Consider the following 24,573-nt stretch of genomic DNA (forward strand, 5'->3'; position numbering starts at 1 on the left):
ATGTGAAATTTTGCACATAAAGATGTTCTTAGTGACCACATAAAGTAATAAAAAAAATATCACAGACTGCTAGCCATATATTTCAACTTTTTCTCACAATTTGGAATTGATGAGAATTTTTAAAACCCAAGAATTTCCTCTTGCAATTTTTTTTTTTTTTTTAATTCCTTGTTAAATTCAGATGCACCTGTATCTTTTGCCGGTTTTAGGAACATTGAGTTTTGGATTATGTGCCATGAGTGAGAAAGTAATAAAGCAAAACTAAAAATATGTGCTCAGTGAAAATCTTGACCATATCATGCCACTGACCAAGCCGAACTCTACACTGATTTCAGACTAGAGTGTGGCTTAAAAATCTCTGGTATGATACAGGACTGGCACAATCTGAAAGGCTCTCAGTCACACCAAGGCTTTCAGTTCCCTGACTTCTAACACTTTTCTTCATCTGAATTTCTGACTTGCAGTAAAGATTCAGAATTTCATTTAAAGTCTGTGAATTTTTCTGGCATTTTGACTATTATTCCTGCCCCACCTGCATCAATGTAAGATTACTTTGCTGTTTTTTGAGTGACAAAAAGTTGAAAAGTTATGGCTAGTTTTATTTCTATTTTAATAACCATACCTATGTAATTGTCATTTTAATACATTAAAAAAATATTTATGCTTTCTTTTATATTTTAGTCAAGTACTTTCTTAAACAAAACAATAGCACCACTTTGGCATTGTTGGCCAAATCAGTAACAGGTAAAGCAAATATGCAAATACACTTTTCTGACCTTGTCATACCACATGCTTGTTGAATGGGGAACCAAGATGTCACAGTGCTAGGCCTAAAGTCTTCATTAATCTGCTTTAACCATTGGTACTGAGAGCAAGGAGCTCAGGGGACAACTGAGCATGGCTCCTAGATGTGAATGGAATTCACTTCTGTAAGGAAATCTCACCACCAGTTCACCCCTCATTCTTACCAAAGGAATTGACATGGTAAGCTGCCTTGGGAAAAAAGGGCTATTTTCATGGATGCAATATCCCAGGCTTTGACTTTCTTGTCTCTCTTGGATGAATGGTGCAAATGAGCTTGTACAAGTCCTTAATGGAAATAGATGTGTGCTCTAAATACATTTAGAGCAGAAAAAAGAATGATTAATTTTTCATTTAAACTCCTAATGACTAATTATGTTTACTGTGGAGATGAGACTTAAATTTTGCTGCCTTGATGGAAGAAACATTCTAACTTCAGTGGGTTTGTATCTGCAGTGCTTTTTGGACTGACTGAAAATAAGGAGGCTTAATTCACTTTTTAACTTATACATTTCAGTGATATTCTGTGTAATAGGGGGAGTTTTAAGTCTATTCTAGAAAAGCAAATATCTGTGACCTCTGTTATGTGACTTACACAATAAACAAGGATGAGAAATGGGCTTTTCTTTGCCTTTTCAGTGATTTATGAGAATCAGTAGCATCTGGTGGGAGCCCTGATCCTAAATATCTGGAGTGCTTTTAAAAATCCAGTTGAACTTTTCAATTTCTCTAATTAGAAGTTTTTCAAGATAGGCTGCTCTGTACTTTTTGGAGGGAGGTGCTTTGGCTCATAACTTAAGAAGCAGATTCATTGTGATTATTAAGCTAATGCAGCCCTTTATCTTTCACACTGACTGGTTTATCATGTGCTCCCTGCCATGTGACTGGAGATTTCTTACACAAAATGCATTCCCTATCCATGCATTTCTCACCTCCGTGGAGCTGGAGCTACTTTCCATTTTGTGATATCATTTATTGTCTAGTAAAGAAAAGTGTTGCCTTTGAAGTTTTCAAGAATTGTTCTGGTTTGTTTAGACAGTCGTCAAATTATGATAAATATTGCTGTCACTGAGTGATATTTTCTGATTATGGTTTTTCAACAGGAGAAATGTGGTGGCATGAATGTGAGTGTATGAATTCTAAGATAAGACCAAAAATTTGAATTAATTTACAGGAATTAATGCAAAGTGATGTATAGTTATTCAGTTAAAAGCACATCAGTAAAAAAGTTATCTATAAAGAAATTTGCTGCCACAGATATCTGCAAACTGCTTTCTACACTCACACCTTTCTTCCCTCTTTCCCTTAGAACTTCAGAAGAGACAGGGGACAGAAAGGGCCATGGGGCATGAAATGGAAATATGTGTTATGTCTGTGACATCAAAATAATGGCTTGTTCTTAGATTGCATTGCAGAATTCTTACAGCCATGAAAGTAAAAGTCCTTCCCTCTCCAACCCCCCTGCCAGAAAATGACCTGTAGGAGCTGTGACAGGTATCAGAATTGCTAACTCTGTTTATTGAATTGGTGGTAGATAATTCAGGTTAGTTTCCACATCTGTTTCTCTTTACTTTCTTCCTTTTTCAACATAACTATCTCAGTCAGTGAGAGCTGTGACATATTCTTTTTATTCATTTACTGTCCTACTTTTACATTGCTATGGCAGCTTATTGTGCATATAGACATCCATCTCACAGAAAGCAGAGGGTTTAAAGAGCTGTATAGGAATACATGGCACTTGTTAAAAATACAAATCACAAATTTTCTATGGGAATAGAAAAGAAACTACAATAATTTGTTAGACTTTTATGGCCTTTCCTGCTTGCTTCACAAGGGACTATTGAGGGGCTGTACATATGCAGTCTGGAGAGAACTTTCTCTTGTGTTTAAGTCAATAGTTATTGACTCCCTCAGTAGCAGTAGAAAGTAAGACAGATTTCAGCAGCCTTCAAAAGGAGATACTTCCTTTATAGATCTATAATCTGCCACCTCCCTAACTGCTCCCTTCATACACTGTTTTCCAGACCCCCTTTGGTGCTGACCAACAGATGCTTCATCCCTTGCCTGAGCTGACTACATGCAGCATGGTGAGGGGAAAAAGTTGCATGGGACCACATTGGAGTTTTTGGACAGGGTGGAACTGTGCTCCTCTGCCTTCCCTTCTCTCACAGACAAGTGTAGTGCTCACCCAGGGACACTGCTGGCAGCTCATCCCCATTCACAGCTTGGCCAGCCTACACTGGGCTGACTTTACAGAAATGCAGGTGTTATTCAAGGTAAAGCCACTGCAGGGCCTGTAAAACTTCCATGGCAGGGATTATCTGGAGATCTCTGTCTCCCACAAGAGCACATGAATGGCAGTTGTAAGTCATGGTGTAAAGGTGTTATGGTTAATCTCTCCTCGAGGACTTTGTCTACTATAGTAATTTGGGATTAGATTAGTTTTTCTGATTTACAGAGAGATGCAGCGGCCCAGCTCAAGTCAGGTAAACCACATCTGATTGTGGGAAGAATTAAAATGGAGGGGAACTTGAGTACCCCTTTATGATTCAAGAGAATGCTGATATTTCAGGAGCATTTGGTCCTGGTGGACTACTCTTTCAAGTCACTTAAGCACTTTTTTTCAAACTGTCTCTTCTCTAGGCCAAGACATCTATGAGTTTGCATTCCACATAATCAGGTGTCAAAACACCACCCTTCAAATATCTAAAAGGAAACAAGCATCTGAATTTTCTTTTGAAGATGGTACAGTTATTTTCATGTTAAAATCTGAAGCCTTTTTAGTTGATTTAAACTGAATATTTTGAAAGCATTTTGTTATTTAATCTTTGGCTTGGTCTTTCCATATTTGCTTTTACCTATTACTGTTTTGGCCAGATCCTTTCATGTAACAAACTATAAAATAGCACCTTTGTACTATAAAACAGAGATTTCTTTTTACATACTGTTTGATATATGTGTATTGTTGATATGCTAAATTTTACATACTGCATTATATGGAGGAAGAAAGAAGTTACCTATACTGTTGCAAAATAATTACCTGGAAGAATCATTACTGGTTTGAGAGCCTATGTATGCTTTAACTGCTTTTAAAAATCTTTTGTCTCACAAATTGCAAAAAAATTGCATGTTTGCAAGAGAAGGAAGAATAAAACTGTCTTAAAACAAATGTATCTATAACCCATATTTTGTAGAAATGCCACAGATGGAATTAATGGATGTTTAAAACTGTATATGTTACATTACTGCTGCTGTTACTGGGAATGTCAAACTGTGCAAATATGAAGGGGTAGACAAACAATGTTTTCAGACACTGTAAAACAAACAGCCTGTTGCTTGTAAAGAAGTGCAAATAAAAAAACCACCACTTAGACAAGGCTGATGAATGACTCCAGCAGCCAATGTTCATAGGTTAATTTAGTGCAATTGGATCCATCAAAGGCCCATAAATTTGTAGGCTTTTGAGGGGCACAGGACTTCAAGAGTTTTCATGCAGGACATTTAAAACAGGTTAACAAACAGCAATATATCAACCACAAAATTTTTTAGCTCTGGGCTGGTTAAAATATTCTGTTCTCTAAAGACTTAATATTGGAATGTTTAGTTGCATTGTTCACTGGGAGAATGCCCATTGGTTGAAATTGCATCAAGCTTTTTTAAAACAAAGGGGTTTTTTTAAGTCTTCCAATGTTTAACAAATAATTTATTTACAGCAAAGTATCCTGCAGATGGCACATTCATTCTTCATTCTTGTGGATGGCATGTTCTTACATTCTGTAGTTTCTGTTTCCTGTGTTCCCTCTACTTGTGTTCTTCAAATGCACTTCCTGAAAGTTTAGAAATAAAAACTTATTACAGGTAGGTTTAAATACATTGTCTGATCACAAAACTTGCAATAGTGGGAAAACGGTTGTCCAGAGTGCTGGAACTGCTACATAATTGAGTTTTAATCTATAATTCAGTTATCTACTTAACTATGCAGAACTTCTGTACCTGGAATTCCCTCTTCTCCTAGACATAAACACTTTGACTGTTGTCATTCTTGATCCTGGCAGAGGAGACATCTGCTGATGGAACCTGGGTGGGCTTAGGGATATGGTACCAAAGATTTCCTCTATTTCCCAAAGACGTTTGCAAAAACAGGATGTATAGGAGCCAGGGAACTTTCCAGTTGTAACTGCAGGATTTATGGAATCTTTTGGGCTTTGGTACCAGATATTTTCAAAATTGCTCTGCTTTTTTTTTGCACAGATGGCATATTAGATGTGTTGGATTTTGTTGGATAGGACCTTGAGGAGGAAAAAAATTGTGGGCTCGCTGTAGGAGCTGCAGCCTTATAATTTGTATTTTCAGAACAGACAAGGTGATGTGCAAGAGAAATCAAAAGAGCTTTGGAATGACTAACACCCCCAGTTTCCTGTCATGCCATGCACAGGCCAGTCTTCAGCAGCAGTGATGGGGATGGTATGTACATTTAAATTTGATTTTCATGTTTGCCACTCTAGTAGATATTAGCCAGGGCCAAGACTGAATATTCTGCATCAGACTAAAGCCAGAATGACTCTTCATATTTATAATACTCAATACTGTGACTCTCCATAATTATAATACTCATTGGAAGGCAAATTCTTAGTTAAATGAAATGATGTTTTTTTTCCAAGAAAAGCCAAAAATCTCTGAAAAAAAAAATCTCTGTAAAAGGTGAAGCCATGTGTATACAGCTCTACCACTGCATTACCTGTTATTTAAGCCCTAAAATTAAGGAGGGTCTAAAATTTAAAAAGAAATAACATTTTCTTGCTTTTCTAATGGACAGAAATAAAATGGAAGCTAATTTGGTGCATTGGTTGTTAGGGGGCTTTTAGTCATTTCCCATAGAAAATACTATCCCACATATAACCTTTCCATTTCCCTTCAGTATCTATTAAAATTTAAATCAGAAATTAAATTAAAAATAGAACAAGTCAGAAACTTTCAAAGGTTCACAAAACTTGAACTCATAGAGAGCTTATTAATTTTCAGTGGATTTGTATTGGCTTGTGATGGACATGAGAGGAATTATTATTTTAAGTATGTAAAACAAAAATTGGGCAGTACTAGTAACTGCTAAATTAATTATACCACCACCAAGTATGAAACATTGAGCTAAACTAGAATTTATCATCACTGACAAGCCCAAGTTGTTAACAGCAAAATAGTCATAATGAAGCAGTATTTTTCTTAGGAATATGCCATTATAGACTGGATTAATCATCTAGTCACTATTCCTGTGAACAGTTCAGAAGGATACTGGCTTGTTCTCATCCAGTTTTGCTAATACTGCTGTAGAATAACATCCATCAAATACAGAGTCAGAAATGTCATCAGAATTCTGCTTATCCTTAAATTAAAATATATTTTGGTTTTCATTGCCTGTTTCTCTTCCAGCTTTTTCAAAATGACCTCTGCTGTCTTTACTTTTTCCTAAGTTCTACCTTAGTTTTCACCCTGAAGAGCTCATTCTGGATGAAACCTTAAATTTTCACTGATTTTTATTAAAGTCATCATTGCAGCATTTCACAGGAGTCTGCCAACAATAAGGATCCTGCTTTATTCTACAAATGCTTATATTGGTTACAATGAGCTAAGAAAACAGGAATTTCTTTAGTCATCTGCCCAGTTTTTTTTTTTTTTTTTCTACACAGCAACAAAACAAAATATTCTCCTCAGTGCTGACACTAGGTGTTCCTCCTTGAAGAGAGTTTACCAGCATATAGGAAAAGCTATATGCTTCATTTTATTCACCAAAAGTCATATATTCTTAAAGATTAGAAACTCTTGATCTACAAAATGGAGTGTGAGAACCTTAAAATGAAACAACAGCTATTTTGCATTGCAGTGACTTTCACAGTGCATTTGGATTGAAAGTTAACTTTATGTTTTCCAAATAAAAATATAAATTCTCTCTGCTATTGTTGTTGCCTGCCTTTAAAATGGCTTTATCATTCAAATAAAGCAGGTACTACGATGCAGGAGTGTTTCATTTACAGATTTTAACACTGACATGTAGGTAGGAGGAGAGTTGTCATGATACAGACTAGCTTTGAAATTGAAGGAAGATGGCAGGTTGCTTTTAGAGCACTTCCTTCTCCAGAATTGTCATTTTGATAAATAACTACCAAGAAGTGTACTGGGAGTAACATGCGTGCCAGGAAATGCTTTGACCCACCTAACACTTCTTTTAAAGTATGAAACGCTGGGACCACTGGAGGAAAAAAAGCCACAGACCCCAAAACTAGGTGTGAATGCTTGAATTGGGTTCTCAGACCTGGTATAGAAAAGTTTGGCTTGTTTCTCAAGTCTTTGAGAAGAAGAGAATTAAAAATGAAACTGCTCTGAGCTGGTATTCATACCCAGACAAAGACAATCATAATTTTAAGATGGGAGACACAAAATGTGAGCAATGTATAAGTCAGCTAAGGAACAGGGAAGCAGACTTCTAGCCCACCACCTTCAGCATGGATCTTTGGAGACAAGACACCATTACCCGTAGGATAACAACTACCTCAGTGTTGGTAATGGTCATTTGACTGAGCTGGAAAGGTATTGGGAAGCAAGCAGCAACATTCTTATCCTATTAGGGCAGATATTCAAACCTCATTTGGCATTGAAAGCTCCCTTGATCTACTGGTAATAAATGGAAATTCTAACATTTGTAGTAACAGGCATGATACCTCAGCTTTGAATCCTCTGGGGACTCTTTGAAAGCTTTCTAGTTCTGTGGGTACTGTGATCACTGAAATAAAAACAGGACTGCAAAGCAAGCAATGGGAGAAAATAGTTCTCTGAAAAGGCCAAGTCCTTCTATCTGTTACACCTTAAAGTTCACTCATTGGCTTGGTAATATGGCGTGGCTTCAGCAGAAATTAGGATTGGTGCCGTGGTGCATATTTTGGCCTATGAATCTATCTGAGTTGATACTGAGCCAATTACAAAAGAATTACCCAGTCTTAGAAAAATTAATGAGGAATAATGCAATAGTTTTTCTGTTTTCTTAATGGCATTTTTTTAAAACTAAAAATACTAATATCTTTTCCCTCTCTGAGTCCCACTCAATATTTACTTAAATGTTCAAGATTAGACAAAATACATAAAGTATTTTTTGAGAAAACTGACTTCCTATTCATACTTTTTTGGTCTATATATTTATGTACATTTTTCACATATGAGGCCCAAAGAAGAAAAAGTAAATCTGTAAATCTGAGGAAGAGCAAAATTATATCTAGATATGGATCTCTTTTGCTGTTTTTTTCAGGTTGCAAGGGGGTGGCATGGCACTATGTCCATGAACAAGTTCAAGTGGTGCCAAGGTTGGTTTAGATTGAATGGCAGGAAAATTTTTTTTCCCAGAAAACATTGTCAAGCACTGAAAAAGGCTGTCTAAGGAAGTTGTGGAGTCATCCCTGGAGCTATTTAAAATATATGTAGATGTGGCACTTACGGGCATGAGAGTGCTGAGTTAATAGCTGGACTCGATGTTCAGAGAGTTCTTTTTCAACCAAAATGATTGTATGATTCTTTTTTACTGAATTTTAAAATCAGCCTCACCAGCCTTCACATTCAGTAGTAATTTTCAAGGTACCTTGTAATCTTGAATTTATAGGAACTTTGTGACACTGTTTCTACAATTTGCTTCATTTGCAAAGGTCCCAATCTTCTCTCACGTGTACAATTGTGGAAATTGCTCAGTTGCTTCCTTTGGTAGAGCAGTTGTTTTTCAAAGAGGTACTCAATTGTACCATTACTTTGCTTTCCAGAAGAAATGCTGTAAACAAGAGAAGATCACTCCTCCACTGAATTAAGATCACCTACCAAATTGTGCCTAGCAGGAACTGTCTGCCCAAGGAACTAGGGAAACACACCACTTAAGCACTAGAAACACTAAAACAAAACCCCAAACCCTGGATTTGTCACTTAAAATTATTACAAGGAGGTGCTGAAAAAAGACTATCACATATATGAAATGTGTAAGACCCTATGAAATCTGAGAGGAACTGTACAACATCTTATATATTATATATTGCACCTAGTCCTACTTTACATCTTGCATCTAAATATGAAAATTTAGAAGAGGTCATATATATATATTCATATATATACAAATATTCACTTTCTATTACTAAGATACAGATCTCATATATGACATATCATATTGAGAAAAAAAATTTAACAGAAAAACAATTTGACTTAAGCATATCTGTTATTTTAGTTAAAATCAGTGACATATCAACACTGTGAACTAGCTAAATACATTATCTTGGGAGACTCTGCCCAAAAAATGTTTGAATATAATTGTCTTCCTTAATGATGGCATGTACAACTGACTGCAAAAAGAGAAGAGAAAGAGAAAAGTACACTGGAGGGAAGAGAAGCAGAATTCAGTACGAAAAACTGGTACATATTCTTTTTCTATCTTAAATCTGAATAATAGTTTATCCTACCTATTCTATAGTTTCATTTCCTCGATCTGATTTTCTCCATCCACAGATAAAAATGAAAATTTGTTAGTATTTCCCATCAGATTTGTTATTTTATTGCCAGGCTCCTATTGAGAAGCACTTATGATTTCTTTTGTTCCGTTCAACCTGCTCTTTTCCCCTACAGTCTCTTTAAAGGTGTTTTCTTTATATTAATTTGTCTCTAATTAAATTTTCTCTCCAGTTTTTTAAAAGTTCCACCTTTTTTGTTTGCACCTTATTTATATGCATGCTGGTTTGTTCAATTTTGCAATATTTTACATCTTATTGACTTCTTTGATCTAATTCCCTCACTTTTTTTTTTTTGTTGTTGTTGTTTTTTCTTTTGTTTTTTGGGTTTTTTTTGTTTCTTGTTCTCCTCATTGTCCTTTTGCTGTCCTTTTCACCTCTTGATTTTTTCCCTTTTTAATTTCCGGGATGATTTCTTGTGCAGCTATGCTCTCTCAATTACTCAATTACATACTCCCTCTAGCTTTTTTTTTGTTTTTCCAGTACCCCTCCTGAGTGCTACCTCCCCTGATGCTGCAGAAAGATATGAGGTCTTTCCTGTCTGTAGAATCAGTGCATCCTGCCTGTGTTTTGAACTGGAAAGAGGACAGCTGCCTAAAGATGACATCATTCCTTAGTCCTCCAAGGAAAGTGGTGTGGAGATCCATCAAAGAGCTGGCAGGTATCTTGTCTCCTTTACTCCAATGTTTTATTCATTGCCTTAGCAACAAGCATGGGAAGGAGCACATGGATTCCTGGCCAAGCATTTTTTCTTCTTTTCCAGCAAGACCCAATTTTATGTGTGCCCAGATAGGAATAAACCTAAAACAGGGGTTTCTTCTCTGCTGTTGGGCTCCACCTGAAGAAGTCTTCACTTGTCATCCTGTGTGACCTTAGATGTCTCAAGGTGATACTTCCCAGGAAAGATCGTACAGACAATGATTTTTGGAAAACTCTTGAGGAAGAGGGGGGAAAGGATTTCATTCTATGGATTGACTTATGGAAAAGAATAGATGCTGGAATGATTACAATAGTTCTTTTCATAAAGTTGATATTAAGGATTTTAATATACAGCACTGGTTTCCTGACTTCCTATGGAATCTTAGGTTCCAGGTCTTGTAAGCAAGAATTTTCAGATAACTGCAGGAGTGGTGCCAACATATGTGTAGGACAGACAGGGTCAACAGCAATAAAATAAATCATGGGAGACTTAAATCAGAAGACAGATAATATGTATAACAGATGTTCAGACCTCAGACAGGAGAGACAGTTGAACATGAGCTTAATTGTAGCCTAGTCAAGATGGGTTTCCTGAACTATAGGCTCTGTTGATAAATATATGTACTGTATATCTGGTATCAGTGGAACAAAAATCTGGATACTCAAACTCCACAACTAAATAAATAACACTAATCAGTATTGGAAGTGGCTTGAAGAATATACATATTGAACTTTAAATAGTTAAAATGAAGTATGCAATTGTTTCAGTGACTATCAATTTAATTTAGTTCTGATAGTGAAAATAATGAAGGGGAAAAAAAGTGTTCATTTAAATGTAAAATGAATAGCAAAATGTCTGATTTCCTTCTTGAGCACTCACCCTATCTCTACCTAAAAGGGGAGAATGAGTGAAAAGATTCCGGATAGATGAGTTGTTAAATATTCAGTATTTAGTTTCCCTTATGAAAGAAGTCTTAGATGGTGTATATGACTGGATGATGTGGGTACTTGCCACTTATTACCCTATGGCAGGATAAGACCTCACAACTACTAGTTTAGCAATTCCATGTTTTACTCAGTGTTCTAAGAGATGAGGTGGAACACACCACTTCCCATTTATTTCCCACCTTGGCAATTATTTTCCAAAGTTTTGCTAAACCTAGCAGAGCGCATCAATTGTTTTCTGTTACCAGGAAAAATAATTTTCCTTCTCTAAACTACGTAGGGATTTTTTTTTGGCTGGTTCTGTTTGGGTTGGTCTGGTCTGGCTGCTTGTTGGTGCTGTGGGTTTTCCCCAGCCTGGCGTACCTTTTGTGCTTTTGGCATGTCGGTGTGGCGCTGGGCGCGTACGGAGCGCGCGGATTTGGGCGGTTTTATTGGAGCACAGTACATCTCCAGCCTCCTCAGGTCACAGCTCTGGAAGCAGCACTCATCCACTATTCCCTTGTGGTGTAAGCGCCTACTGCTGGATCCATAGCCCGTGGGCTTGCCTGTTCAAAACACAAAGGGAAGGTTTTCATGTTAGGAAGGAAATGCAAAGGTCTCAGGAGCAGTCGTATTATTAAATGTATTAACTGAATCTCCAATGAACATTGTACTGGCTGTGTGGATCTATTCTCAGATACACCTTTGGATATTCCTTTCCAGGTACTCCTGCCTATGTGCGGTTGCTATTTAAGTGTTGAGCAAATCTATGCCTTCTTAGAAAAGTATTATTAAAATGTTTTCTTGAACTGCATTAGCGTCTTCCTTCAGAGAGGGAAGAAGCTGAAATCTGACATTTAGACACCTTACAAAAGAAATTTGCCTTTTAGCTTTTGTATGAAAACTGATTGTTGAGCCAACTGAGGTAGATGGTGTGTAAAAGCTACAGATCATGACTGTGTTGTAGACAAGTATTTCCTAATAAAAAAGGCCACACTAAATACTGTGTATGACTGCAGAGGCTGTAAGATCTGTAAGCTCAAAAGTGGAAAGCAGGAATTGAAGTAACAAAGTAACAGATGAAACAGGAGGGTTGATGGAAGAGATAAAGACTGAAGATTTTTCTATTCCATAGATTTGCACAAGATGAGAAAAGTGGCTGATACAGCATAGAATTCTGTGCTTTGCATTTGCACTGGACATCTATGGAAAATACTTAATTGGCAAATATTTTTCACTTGGCTCCATTAAAGGCCAACATTTTAATTCATACAATTCTTACACGGTTATATTTTTGTCTTTTTTCCTTATGGTTTATGATTTCCTTGGTAACTGCTGAATTCTCTGCTGTCCTCAACAGAGATTAAAGACCCATTATTTCCTGGTTTTGTTTGTACACAACCAAGTCAGATGTGCAGTTGCCCTGTTATGACTAACTAGAAATGAAGGAACAGTAAATTCACAAAAAAGGAAGTAGTTGCTTACTAAATCTATTTTAAAATTCTGGTAGAATTTGATTTTAGATAGTAAAATTCTGAAAAGATTAAGTGTTTTGTTTTGACATTTTCAGCATTAAATATTTCCATTTACAGAATGATCCACATTGGTTAAGAACTGAAAAATATGGAAAAAAAAGACAAGCGTACCAAAAGCCAAAAAATGAAGTAACTCAATTCAGCCAGCTCTACCAAATTCTTTTCTTGCCTTCTTTTATTTTTTTTTTTTCTTTTCTGCCTCTCAGTTATATCACTGAGACCAAAAATCTGTTATTCACAGAGTCTGGCAGGAGTTTACCTTTTAAGAATTAGTCAAGTTCAATACAGAATAAGGATACAAAAAAGTTGAATTTTCAGTTTCTCTTTGGGAAATTTTTATTGCCCCCAGTATGGCAAAGTCTAGGTTGGTATCCATGTGTTTGTCCTGCAGCTGTCAATTTGAAAAGACAGCACTACATTTTACTGTTCCCTGTAATTAAAACATGTATCCACTAATGAAGAGCCATTGAGGCCCCAGAACATCAGTAAATGAAAAGACCTCTAGTGGTATAGTAGGTCTCACAATTTAGCCAGAAATTCAACCAGTTAAGAGCTAACTATCCCTATGAGCTTTGTAAACCCAGAAAACAGGCTTTTTGAATGTCTTCCCCCCCATCCCCCCAGAGGCTATAAATTAAACAAAAAGAAAAACATGCTTACTTAGAATATTGCAATCCACTGGGTGCCTCTATACTGTACATTGCCTGCTAAATTGTTTGTTTCTTAAGACTAAACAGTACAGCAAGCAGGAGTAGATTACAGTAAAATTTTGGTTTGTGTGTGTGTTATTTTATGTGTATCACTGAAAGGTATTATAAATACTAAGACCCAGAGTTTGGTTTGGTTTTTTTTTTTTTTTCCCAGACTATTTTCCCTCACTGAGTTATAATAGGAAATGCAAGCTTTTCCTTGGAGATTTTTCCTGAAATCTGTTGATCTGGTTGTTTTAGCCTAATACTATTAAAATCTAGCATTCCTGATAAAGTGTGGAGTTTCATTACTTTGCAGTACACCCACAGTGGTGCCACATTTTGCTCCCGTTTAAAGCATGGAAGGACAAATTCTGTTCCTGGATATGCAGGTGTCCCGATCCAGCTGAACTATAGGTATAAGAACTGATTAGTTAAGCTTCCATTTCTTTTATCAGTCTGTCAATTTTTCATAAGCAAACATACTCTGAAAGCTTCTGTTCAAGTTATTTTACCTTTCAGTGTCCAAATTTAAACATTTACAAAGTTGATAAAATACCTTTGCTAATTTAGTTTATTTAGTAATCAGTAGCAACATTTTTCCAAGCTATCATAAATATACATAAATAGTTAATACAAATCCTGAATCCTGGATTCTTTCTGGTGAAAATCTCAGAGCACTAAAAAATCATTTTTAGAGTAGCCAGACCAAAGACAGTTATGTATTTTTATTACAGAATATAATTTTATGAGGGATTATATAATGTCTAACAGCTCTTCAAAAAGCTTGTATGGGACACATAACAATATGGGAATGGAATCTCTGTCACACCAGTGGTGATGTCAGCTATGAAATAGGACATTAACTTATTTGTAGACTTAAATATTCATGCATCACATGGCATAATAAATGCTCATCCTTTATATAAAGATAATATCAGTATTGAGAAGTCAGAATTTTTTCTTTCAAGAAATGTTTTCCCAAGGCTTTAAAAAGACTAAGCAATCAGTTATACTAAAATTTGTGTGATGTGGAAAGTGATATTGCCTAAAGTGCTGTACAACAGAGAGAGCAAATTAACAGAAAAAAAATACTGCTTTTCAGTAATCATGATCCACAAACATAACTGAGAAATATCTGATGACTAAAGTAATTTTAAAGTAATAGATTTTAAATTGCTGCTGACCTCTTAAGTGCTGCAGTATACAAAGATGCTATCACAGAGAAAGATGAGATAAAGAGTTACAAGGAGATACAACCACTTTTACAGATGTTATGACTGTTGGCCCATCTGTTCTGGCAGGACTGCAGGATCAGATGGTGCCAGTTCATCAAGTTACTAGAGTATACACTTAGGTCTAGGCAAATTTTCAAGCTCCTGCATGGTGTGTTGGATTACATCACATATTAAACAGTGAGCACATGCCTGAATGCTTTCCTACATAGGGACTGATATAACTAAGCACTTTAGTTACTTTCTAGACAAAAGTCCATATTGGTAAATTAATGGTTGGTGGTTCTGCATTTTCAATATAATTTCTCCTTTTTTGTTTTTGTTTTGTTTTTTTTTTAATAATATTGCCTTCAGTATGGACTGCAGCTTCTGCGTCCTTTCCTTGGAACCCATATAGTTCTCTCTCATCTTTCTGACATAATTTGAGTGCTGCCTTCCAGCTGTTATCAAAAGTTTCTTATATTTACTCAACCTTCAAAGTGCTGCCTGTGGACATACAACAGTCCTAGGCATTCCTTTTTGCTGATGTACACTGATTTCCTTGGAGGTTTCTTTCCTTTTTTGTCAGTTGCTAGCTCAAAAGAATTTCATATCATGTAGGTCAAAGTTTGCTTAATAGAATATTTGGCTCTTATTTAATCTACTTTATCAAATCTGGGGATGTTTCTTTCAGTGTGCAGCAAGCAGATATAAAGTCTAGTCACAGTGATGTCCCCTGAAAGCAGTCCAAGGTATAGAATTCCAATAGTTTAACAGCTGACTTCTGCCCTAACAGCACTTCCCTTTCAATGATGCAGAGTCAGTGGAGTAATTCAGCAGGACTTGTTTATACTTGGTTTCTTTCTGCTCTTCCTCATCCCTCCAAAATACCCTACTGTTGTTGACACTGGTTCTGCTCTACCAGTGGTTTCAGTGTGAGAAGCACTGGTGTAGGTGGGCTACAGAAGCTTCAAATGTCAAATTAACTAGGCATTCTGTGTAGAATCATATACTACTGTTGTCATATTAAAATTAGAAATTACATTAGAAATAGCCCAGGATAAGTGCTAAATTAATCTACTCTAGGACTCCAGGAAAGAACTGGGGTTGTGTTCTGAATCTTTTATGTGACTCTTTGTATTTGCTGTTGTTGCTTTTTTAGCCAAGCAATAGAACTCAAAGAATGCTATGTAGACTGTAATCCAGAAATACATAATAAATCTGAAAAACAGTGAACTTAATCCTAATCTAGTGTTAGAGTCAATCTTCAGCTACAACTGCAGCTTTTACAGTATGGTGAAAGACCATTGACCTATTAGAGTGCTGTATTCTTGTAGCAAGAATCTCAAAATGTTTCCATCAAAATATTGGGGTAAGGAAGCATTAGCAGCAGTTTACAGTTTCAGGATATATGGCAGCATCCTGCAAGGTAGCAGGTCAGTCAGACAGGATTTTCCTGTGGCCTGAACAAGTGGCTGAGAGCTTGTGGTGCTGTATTACTGCACAGTAATTGAGCAAGCACATCCTATGTGCTAGATCCAGACTGGGAGCTGCTGGTTGGAGAGCTTTTTGAGTTACATGTGCTGTGTACTTTGGGTGGCACAGAAAGCTTGGGATTCTGAGTTTGACATTCATCTTGCTCATCTCTGGTCTCTGAAAATTATGGATCTAGTTTAAGATAGTGAAGTCAACGGGCAGGTGGGTGGGGAGAGTGAATTATTCCTGTATTGCATGCTTTGCTTAAAATTAAATTTATTCTTGTTCTCTGAAGGAAACAGTGTACTTTCATCAACTACAGATAAAGCTAATTGATCTAGTCTTAGCATACATGCACAGTTTCTTCTAGGAAACTGAACTCAAAGAAAATGAATTAAATTAAAAAATATTTGTCCTAAATCACAGAATGTATGCACCTGGTGGAGTTCAAAGCTATTCTCTCTCATTTCCAATTTAACAATTAAATATAATGACAAAGTGTTCTGAAGAACATCAGCCACTGTGCTGTTTAATTATGTAGCTCTGTGCCTCTGACTACATTCTGTATGTTAGTCTAGTACTGTCTATTTTTGCATTGTAAATGCCTGTATATGCAAAATAAGAGACTGTTGATATCACTTTTCATCTCCTTGTAATCTTGAACAAATGAATTAGTGTTATATTGGTAATACTTCTTGAGGGTATTCTGGAATTTCTCATCTGTATTTGAAAAATTATGAGTCAATGTTCAATTAGCAGGAAATGCCTGGCTTTTGATGCTTCTATGAAGTGTTAAAACAAACAAACAAACAAGCAAATAACAAATCTTGGGGATTGTTGTAAAGTCCCTTACCAGAAATACCTCAAGGTTTGAATGTGCAAAGTAGGCAATCTGGTTTTCGTGAAAATAAGTTTGCATGCATTTTGAAGTGACAATATTTAATATTTAGTTTCCATTTTTCTTCAATGTTTTGTTAATGCAAAAAATTATTATGCTTAGACTGATTTTTGTTTGTATTCATCAAAATGAGCATATATTAGCATTTATAAATGCTCAATGAATGGATGCCCTAGCTCTGAAATCTAATTTAATATGCATGAGTATAGAGGATAAGCTTTATCAGTATGCACAAGTAAAATCTTTTTGAAAGCATCTGCATTTGTTAATATTAAGATATCGCACTACAGCTACTGCTTTGTGGAATCCTAGATTGTATCAACTACTGAGTCCAATGGAAGATGTTTGCTCTTTGTTTGCTCTGAAACTCTAGGCAAGCAAGATTGGGAAAACATGGACACTCAGTATTGATCTATAAAAGAAATCTATTAAGACTTCACAGAGCATTTTGCCTGAATAAGTGAGGTTTATACACTTCACCTTTTGAAAAAAAGATAGCTCTTTGATATTTCAAATGCAGAGTAAAATAACTATTTCACTTCTTTAAAGTCAGTGAGACAAGTGTAGGTTTATTCCAGAAGATCTTAATTTGTAATTTGTATGACTGTTTATTTAGTCTGTCACATAGTTAAACAATTTTTTCTTCCAGAAATATCCTTTCAGAAGCAATTTTCCCCTTCATTGTAGAATTGGGAAGGAATCCTTCTCTTCCCCTAAACTTATTTCCAAAGCACAGCACTTGTAACATTTTCCTCTCTTATACAGGAGTGCTGTACTCTGCCCTTGCTATGGAACAGCTGATTTGGAAGCTATAAAGTGTATTAAACATGTGATAGAGCCATTGTGCTTCTCACAGTAATTCCCAAGCCATTTGCAGAGTGTGAAGAAAAAGCACTGTAGTTTTGAGTGTTGTACTGGGATATGAAGCAGGAATTTCAGTGTTTAGGTACTTCTGAGGAAAAAAAAAAGCTGGAAAAGAATGGGAAACAATATAATGTCTTATTTTACACCAATTCAGTGTTCTGGAGGGTGAAAACCTTGCCGACCTAGCACAATTCACAAGCCTACATCAGATTCCAGGGCTGGAAAGCATCAGATGCTGCCAAAAAATATATACTTTGGCAAGGGAAATGCTTTGCTGAATAGAAATTGACTATTGCAAGAATAGCCAGGTTGATGAGGGTTTAGGACAAGATAATTAGAAGCCAGTAAGTCATTGTTACATCTGAATGTTTCCCCTAGAAGTGCATCAAGGAGGGCAATGATAGTACAGATATTCACTCATAATGAAAATACATTCTCTCCCCTTCTTATACATGCTCTCAGAGGAAATAATTACTGCTTACCCTCGTGTGTGGTGGCAGTAGGAACAGTCATGATAGAACCTTTCATGTCCTTCTTATTCCAAGCCAATGTAAAACTGCATTTTATTTGGATTACCAAACTAATAATGATTAAACCCTATAATTGGCTGAAATTGCAGCTTTGCTGAAGTCACTGGTAAATATTTTAGTGCAGTCAGGATTATGTCTTGATGAATCAGATGCCATATATCACCTGATCCAAGGTTTACTCAAATCAATGGAAAGATTTTCAGTGTCCTTAGTGGACTTTTCAACATGCTGGCATTGAACACTTTCTTTTTCTTCCATTACAGTTCAATCAGTAAATATAATCTTAGTAGTATCTAAAGAGATTGCAGGGAATTGATGTGATGAGATTCCTTGAAGGAGGAAAGAAGAGGATACTGATGTACAGTGTGAAGCAGAATGACTTCATTAGTTAATGCCACTGACCACATAACAAGCATTTCATTGCTTTGCACTTTATAATCAGAATTTTTAACTCTATGGTTTTTCTTTCTCAGCTGTATGCTGAGACATGGAATCAAATAGCATATGACACATGGTATTCTTGCTCTTGCATTTTGGCATCATCATCTGATTAGAGGCAGAAGATAGGAATGACTGTTTAAGTCCCATCTAGTACATTTCCCATTGTTCAGGAGTGCAAACATCAACACACAACATTACAATTTGACACTACAATTTAAATTTTTGATTCTGTGGAATAGTCCTTACAGGAGGATAAGGAGGTGGGCACAGGCCAATGTCACCTACCAGAGAGGCAGACAATTTTCATTCCTTTATTAGAAGCAAATACTGGTTGGCAGCAGCTGAACATGAGCCAGTGTGTGCCCAGGTGGGCAAGAAGGCCAGTGGCATCCTGGCTTGTACCAGAAACAGTGTGGCCAGCAGGAGCAGGGCAGTGCTGGTCCCTCTCTTCTTGGTTCTGGTGAGCTCACACTGTGCTGTGTTCAGTTTGGGGCCTCTCACTACAAGGAAGACTTTGAGGTGGTGTCCAGAGAAGGGCACTGGAGCTGGGGAAGGGTCTGGAGGGTAGAGTCTCCCTGAGTCTATCACCATCTACAACCACCTAAAAGGAGGCTGTGCAGAGATTGAGGGTTGGTTGATTTTCACTTCATCCCAGTAAAAAGTGATAGGAAAAGGAGGAATGGCCTCAAGTAGTGCCAAGGGAGGTTCAGGTGGGATATCAAGAAAAATTTCTTCACTCAAAAGGTGGTCAAGTGTTGGAACAGGCTGATCAGGGGAGTGGTGGACTCACCACCCCTGGAAGTGCTCAAATAACCTGCATGCATTTTGTGATATGGTTTAGTGGGCAGGGTGATATTCAAAGGCTGGGCTTGGTGATCTTGAAGGTCTTTTCCAACCTTAATGGTTCTGTAGGTGTGGCAATACAAGAGAAAGTAGGAGGGGAAAAGAAGGCAAGGCCAGTGAGGGCCTGGCTCTCTCCTCACTGACACCATTAACTTTAGTGGGTTTGCTCTAATGTGCTCTTAGCTCTGTCTGGGAAGATCTCACATCATTGCCAAGGGCTTTGCTAGTGAAAAGCATTCAACCTCGTGCAATGATGCAGCAACAGAGCCTAAGGAATAAAAAAGATTCAGTTTTGTACCTATGGAGTCCTGAATCTTCTTTAGACTTTCAGTTATTGAACCTTTCCACGCAATGACATTAATTACTCCCGAAGTTATTTTAAGCATGGTCATATGACTTAATGCTTTTGGTGAAAGTCCAACATGTAGTTTTTTTACAGCCAACATTTTAAATGCGAATCATTTCCCAGAAAAAAATATTTTTTATTGTCTGCTACTTTTGCCATATTGGGATGTTTTTACTTGTGAAGATTGACTTGCGAGATTCCTGACTAGAAAGTACAAATTAACCACTACATTCAGAAGGGAAATTAAGACAGAAAGATTGAGATGGATTCTTTTATCTTCTTTGATGCTAAACAGTACTGTATTCTAAATTACAAGAGCTCTTTGCAAAGAAAGATAAGAACTTAATTTGAGTAATATTTATGGAATCTAACTATCAATTATTTGTAAAGGAGAAGGCTTTTTCAGTGCCAGCAACTGAACCTACAACAACATAAGCACCAGGCTTTAACTATATACTTGTCTTTCTTTAACTGTATTTTTGAGTCAGTAGACATGTAAAAATACAACCTTGAAATGAGACATTCATTTGGGGTCATGATGCTCCTGTTAAATTTGTCAAAGGAGATAAAAGAAAAGTGAAACTTTCCAGAGGAGTACATAGTCATTAGGGAGTGAGTATGAGGTCATTGGGATGAGAAAGGGACAGTGCATCATGGCTGGAAACAAAACCAGAACTAAAACTTGCTAAAATATGGTTACATGTGATTCATCTTTCACTGGTTTTCTACCAGTTATCTCCATCCTTTAGTGATTTAATTTAGCAAGTAGGAACTAGGAGAATCAATTCTAGCGAAAAGAACACAAAGGAAAAGAAGTCATTGCTGAATAACATGAAACTACACTAGCTCTCCTTGTCTTTACAGCTCACCTAGTACTGCCAAAGACATGAAGGGAGATTGTAAAGAAACACTGGTATAGTGCAGGGAGAAATTAGTTCCACTATAATACCTTAAATACTAAATCTACAGTTCCCGTAGGATCCTTGAAAATGGAAGTGCTTGTAAGCAGCAAAGCTGTTTTATGACACAAAGAGGATGCAGTCCTTCTTTTATGGCCCCTGCAGTCATGCTTTTCAAATGTAGTTTCTGAGTAAATTTTTTTTCAGTTCTCACTTGCTAAGTTTCAGTGGCCTTTTCAGGCAAGTTCAAAGGTTTTAAAAGTTTATTTCCATTAAAAGAGAATTTTTTTTAGTAACCAAAACTATTCCTGTCTTTTATTATTTCCTTTCCAACTTGTTTAAGTTTGATTAATGACTGAAGCTTTTGCATCAGTTAAAGATATTTTTGAATGGCTTTTCCTATTTTGCAATCCTGCTGTCCTTTTGCTTCTGGGTCATGTGGGAATACCATAAACTTTAAAAGGGCTGTGGCAGTGTTGATCTGGCCTTTAAATTTTAGGTACTCACTGACTTTTTTGAGCCAAAACATCCAAAATTATTTAATCCAGTTCAGCAGAAAAGCAGTAGAATGAATAAATATTTCTATAATTGTGTATTTAATTTTTCTTATAGGTTTCATAATGTGTAAGCTTTATGGTGACTCAGTAACTGCTAGATGCACTTTGTCTGCAAAATCATTCTTCCTAGTGCTGGGTCAGTATTTTTCACTTCATGCCATCCTCTTCATCAGTCTGGGCTTACCCCTGCTCAGGATCTATGGTGATTATTTAAAAAAAAGGTATTGTGGAAAAATACTTGTCTTAGGCATCATTGGCCAGTGGAGGGCTTAAATGGTATCAGAGCAAATAAGAAAGAAGAACCAAGTCATTCCTATAAAATGCATTTTTAAAGGATCTCTTTTATTCCCATATTGGATGTTAAAAATCACAGCCCTTTTTAATTCTCAAGTCTTCAACACCTATCACTCATTTTTTATTCATTTACACACTAATAAATCTCAAAGCCTGGAGGACTTTGAAGAAATCTTTTGATCATCTGAAAGCAAAGATTCTGGATTTTGTCTTGGACATAGGCATCAGTATGAATATCTTTGGTGTGAGTCATTAGATATTTATTTCTGTGGTTACAAGTTAGTGGTATTTGAAATTAAGAACCTAGAAATCCAATTAAGAATTAAAATGTACAAAAAGGAAATTATGTTCAGGCCTACCCTATTGTACCCAGAATTTGACTTAATAAGATCATAAATATTTTTAAATAACTAGCCTTAAGTAGTTAATTGTAGTTAATCCTACAATTAAATCTGGTATTGATATGCATAAACTGAATCAAATAGCATAGAAACCAAAGCTTCCACACAAGAAGGCACCAAAACACCAAAATCACTGTAATTTTTTATCTTTGCTCCTTCTATCTGATTTGGTACTGCTAAAAGAGTTGGAGGATGTCCAGATAAGGCTAAATAATTTTTAAGATATTTTAGATGTGCAGATGAAGAGATTTTTCATTTAATAGCTTATCCAAATCAACTTTGTCATTATCCATTCAAATATCATTTAAAAAAGGAAAAAAATAAACTGCAACCTCCTGCATTATTAGTATTTATACAGTTTTAGTGAGGATATGGATGCCAGGAGTATGATATTTCTTTCTTTTAGGTTTTCTGTATCAAAACCTTTCAGAGTTCTTTCCATCGAAAGTGAATTTTTGGATAAAATGTGACCATTGCTCTCACTGAAACTTTGGGCAAAATGTATCCCAAATGAAGTTGAATTTTTTGTGGTTTGGGAAAGTTGGATTAATTTTTTCCCTTGTTTTTTCTTTTGAATTCCTCTAAACTCCTCATTTCTTGCCAGAAAAGGAGATGCCAAAATAACCCAACGAGGCTGTGCAGCCTCTCCAGAAGTGAGAAGTACAGCAAGTTTAGTGAGAGTGGATGTTCACTCATTTTCCCCATTTGTGAAATTCAGAAAAGTTTCATGTCTGAATCCAGGATAAAATCCTAAACAGAAGTACAATAAAGTCACTTTCACAATTCTTCTTGTCTAAAATGGGTCTGAGTTTTCCCTTCTATATTTCTAAATGATTACCTAAACTGAATCTCTTATGATTTGGCTTAATTATTTGCAATTTCTCATCATCTGTTAGTTGCTTATGTCTCTCATGTGTTCCTCCTTGTCTTCTTCTGATACCACTTCATAACTATTCTAATGAATTTCCTAAACTCATTCCAGCATTCTAGGTGTTATTTGTTTATCCCTCTAGCAGTTAGACAGCAGGGCATTAAATACATTGCTATCAATTTAAACTTCATAGTTGTTTTAACTTTCTATTCAGCAGTATCATAAAACTGCTATGCAATCAACTGTGATCACTCTAAAGACAAACCACACAAAAATAAATTATTGTATATGGTTTTCTCTGTGCAGCTTCAGAACAGTATTGCTTTAAAATGGATAAATTTAATGTATGTCTCATTTAGAATTGGTGGCAATAAAATAAACAACATCCTTGCTTTTTTTCTTCTAATCTTAGTGATACAAAGCATAAAACAGAATGGTTTTATGTGGAAATTGCTGCAAATTATGGACCTGTGTGGGACTGTGTATCTTTCTCTGTGCCTGTCTCTCTCTACTTGTTTGGCTGTGGTCTTTTGCCATACTACCACTTGCAAATAGATCTGAGCACTGGAATCTCCTGGATATGGTTATATTAAAGTGCAAACTGGCTATGTCTCTGGAAGATTTGAATGATTCTGTGATAACTGATACATTTTATCCTAGCACGTAAGGTTTAAAAAAAGGCTTTCTGTCCTTTAATGGTTTGTATCAATTGTTCTTGAGGTCACAGTCTATTGAAAAATTTAAACAAAATATTTATCAGACAAGGGCTGCAGTATATTTCTATATTGTTCTCAAGTTTTTGGGTCCTTGTTTCAATTATGACCATCTTTATGGTTAGCCATAGATTAGCCTTGAAATCACATTATGACATATACATTTGTTTGACTTCAGGGGGCTTTGTAATTGCTGAATCTCCTGAGCAGTGTGTGCTGTTGAAATGCCTGAAGACTGGCAGTGACATTGCTCACAGCCATTGTTCTCCTGTGTTGTGTGCAGACCATGGGCTGCAGGTCCATTTCTTATTCACACTAGAGGGCTCCTTCACACTTGCTTAGCAGCGTGGCAGCACCTGCAAGTCAGAGCAGTGCAAGGGCTTGCCTGCATTTTGGGAATAACAGGCTCCTGTGCCTTCCCCTCACAGAAACTGCTTCTGCACATTGTAACTCATGAGCACTGTCAGAATGGCCTGTGATCCTTTTCTCTCCTTCTTTCCACATAAGGTGGGAGAACAGAAACACTACAGAACTTTTTCTGGACAAGGAGAAGATTTGCTCCCTGTTTAATCAAAAGGTACTCATGAGAATAATAAATGTCATAATCAAACCAGCTGATAAGCTGGAAATCTTACCTTGAATGTTTCCTAAAATGAGGTAAGATTGTTTGGGACTATTGAAAATTGCTTGGACTTGTCTTTCTGCCTTTGGAGTGGAGGAGTTGAGTTAATGTCAGTACCAGGGGATGATACAGGTTGAGGAAAATGCTTGTGCTCACTCTGCATGTTGCAGTAGTCTTTCCTGTCAATATTTGTGTCTATAACTACAGCAGGTCAGATAACAGAAAAGAACTAAAAAATTAGAATGCTTAACTGTTGGAAGAGGACACCCCCATGTGATAACTACTCTTGACCTTTTTTTCGACTCAAATTTCAGGTCATTTTGGCCTGTAAATACAGCTCTGAAATTTGAAAACTAAGTTGGTAGAGAAGATGCGTAAATCAGGAAGCAAAATACTTCACAAACATTGGTTCTGTTCTCTCTTATCTGTCC

At 36.5% G+C, this 24,573-nt stretch overlaps 1 protein-coding gene across 2 annotated transcripts in view; it reads right to left on the minus strand.

Moving 5' to 3' along the window:
- Nucleotides 1-1,815: 1,815 nt before the first annotated feature.
- IGF1 (insulin like growth factor 1) overlaps nt 1,816-24,573 on the minus strand; it is a 48,961-nt gene continuing 26,203 nt past the window's right edge. For both annotated transcript variants that reach the window (XM_079303013.1, XM_079303014.1), the window contains exons 3-4: nt 11,334-11,515; nt 1,816-4,628 (exon numbers count right to left, since the gene is read on the minus strand). In XM_079303013.1, coding sequence (XP_079159139.1) covers nt 4,569-4,628; nt 11,334-11,515 — 242 coding nt within the window. In that variant the 3' untranslated portion in view covers nt 1,816-4,568. The remainder of the gene's footprint in view (nt 4,629-11,333; nt 11,516-24,573) is intronic.

Source organism: Erithacus rubecula (assembly GCF_903797595.1).
Source record: "Erithacus rubecula genome assembly, chromosome: 4".
Lineage (NCBI taxonomy): Eukaryota > Metazoa > Chordata > Aves > Passeriformes > Muscicapidae > Erithacus > Erithacus rubecula.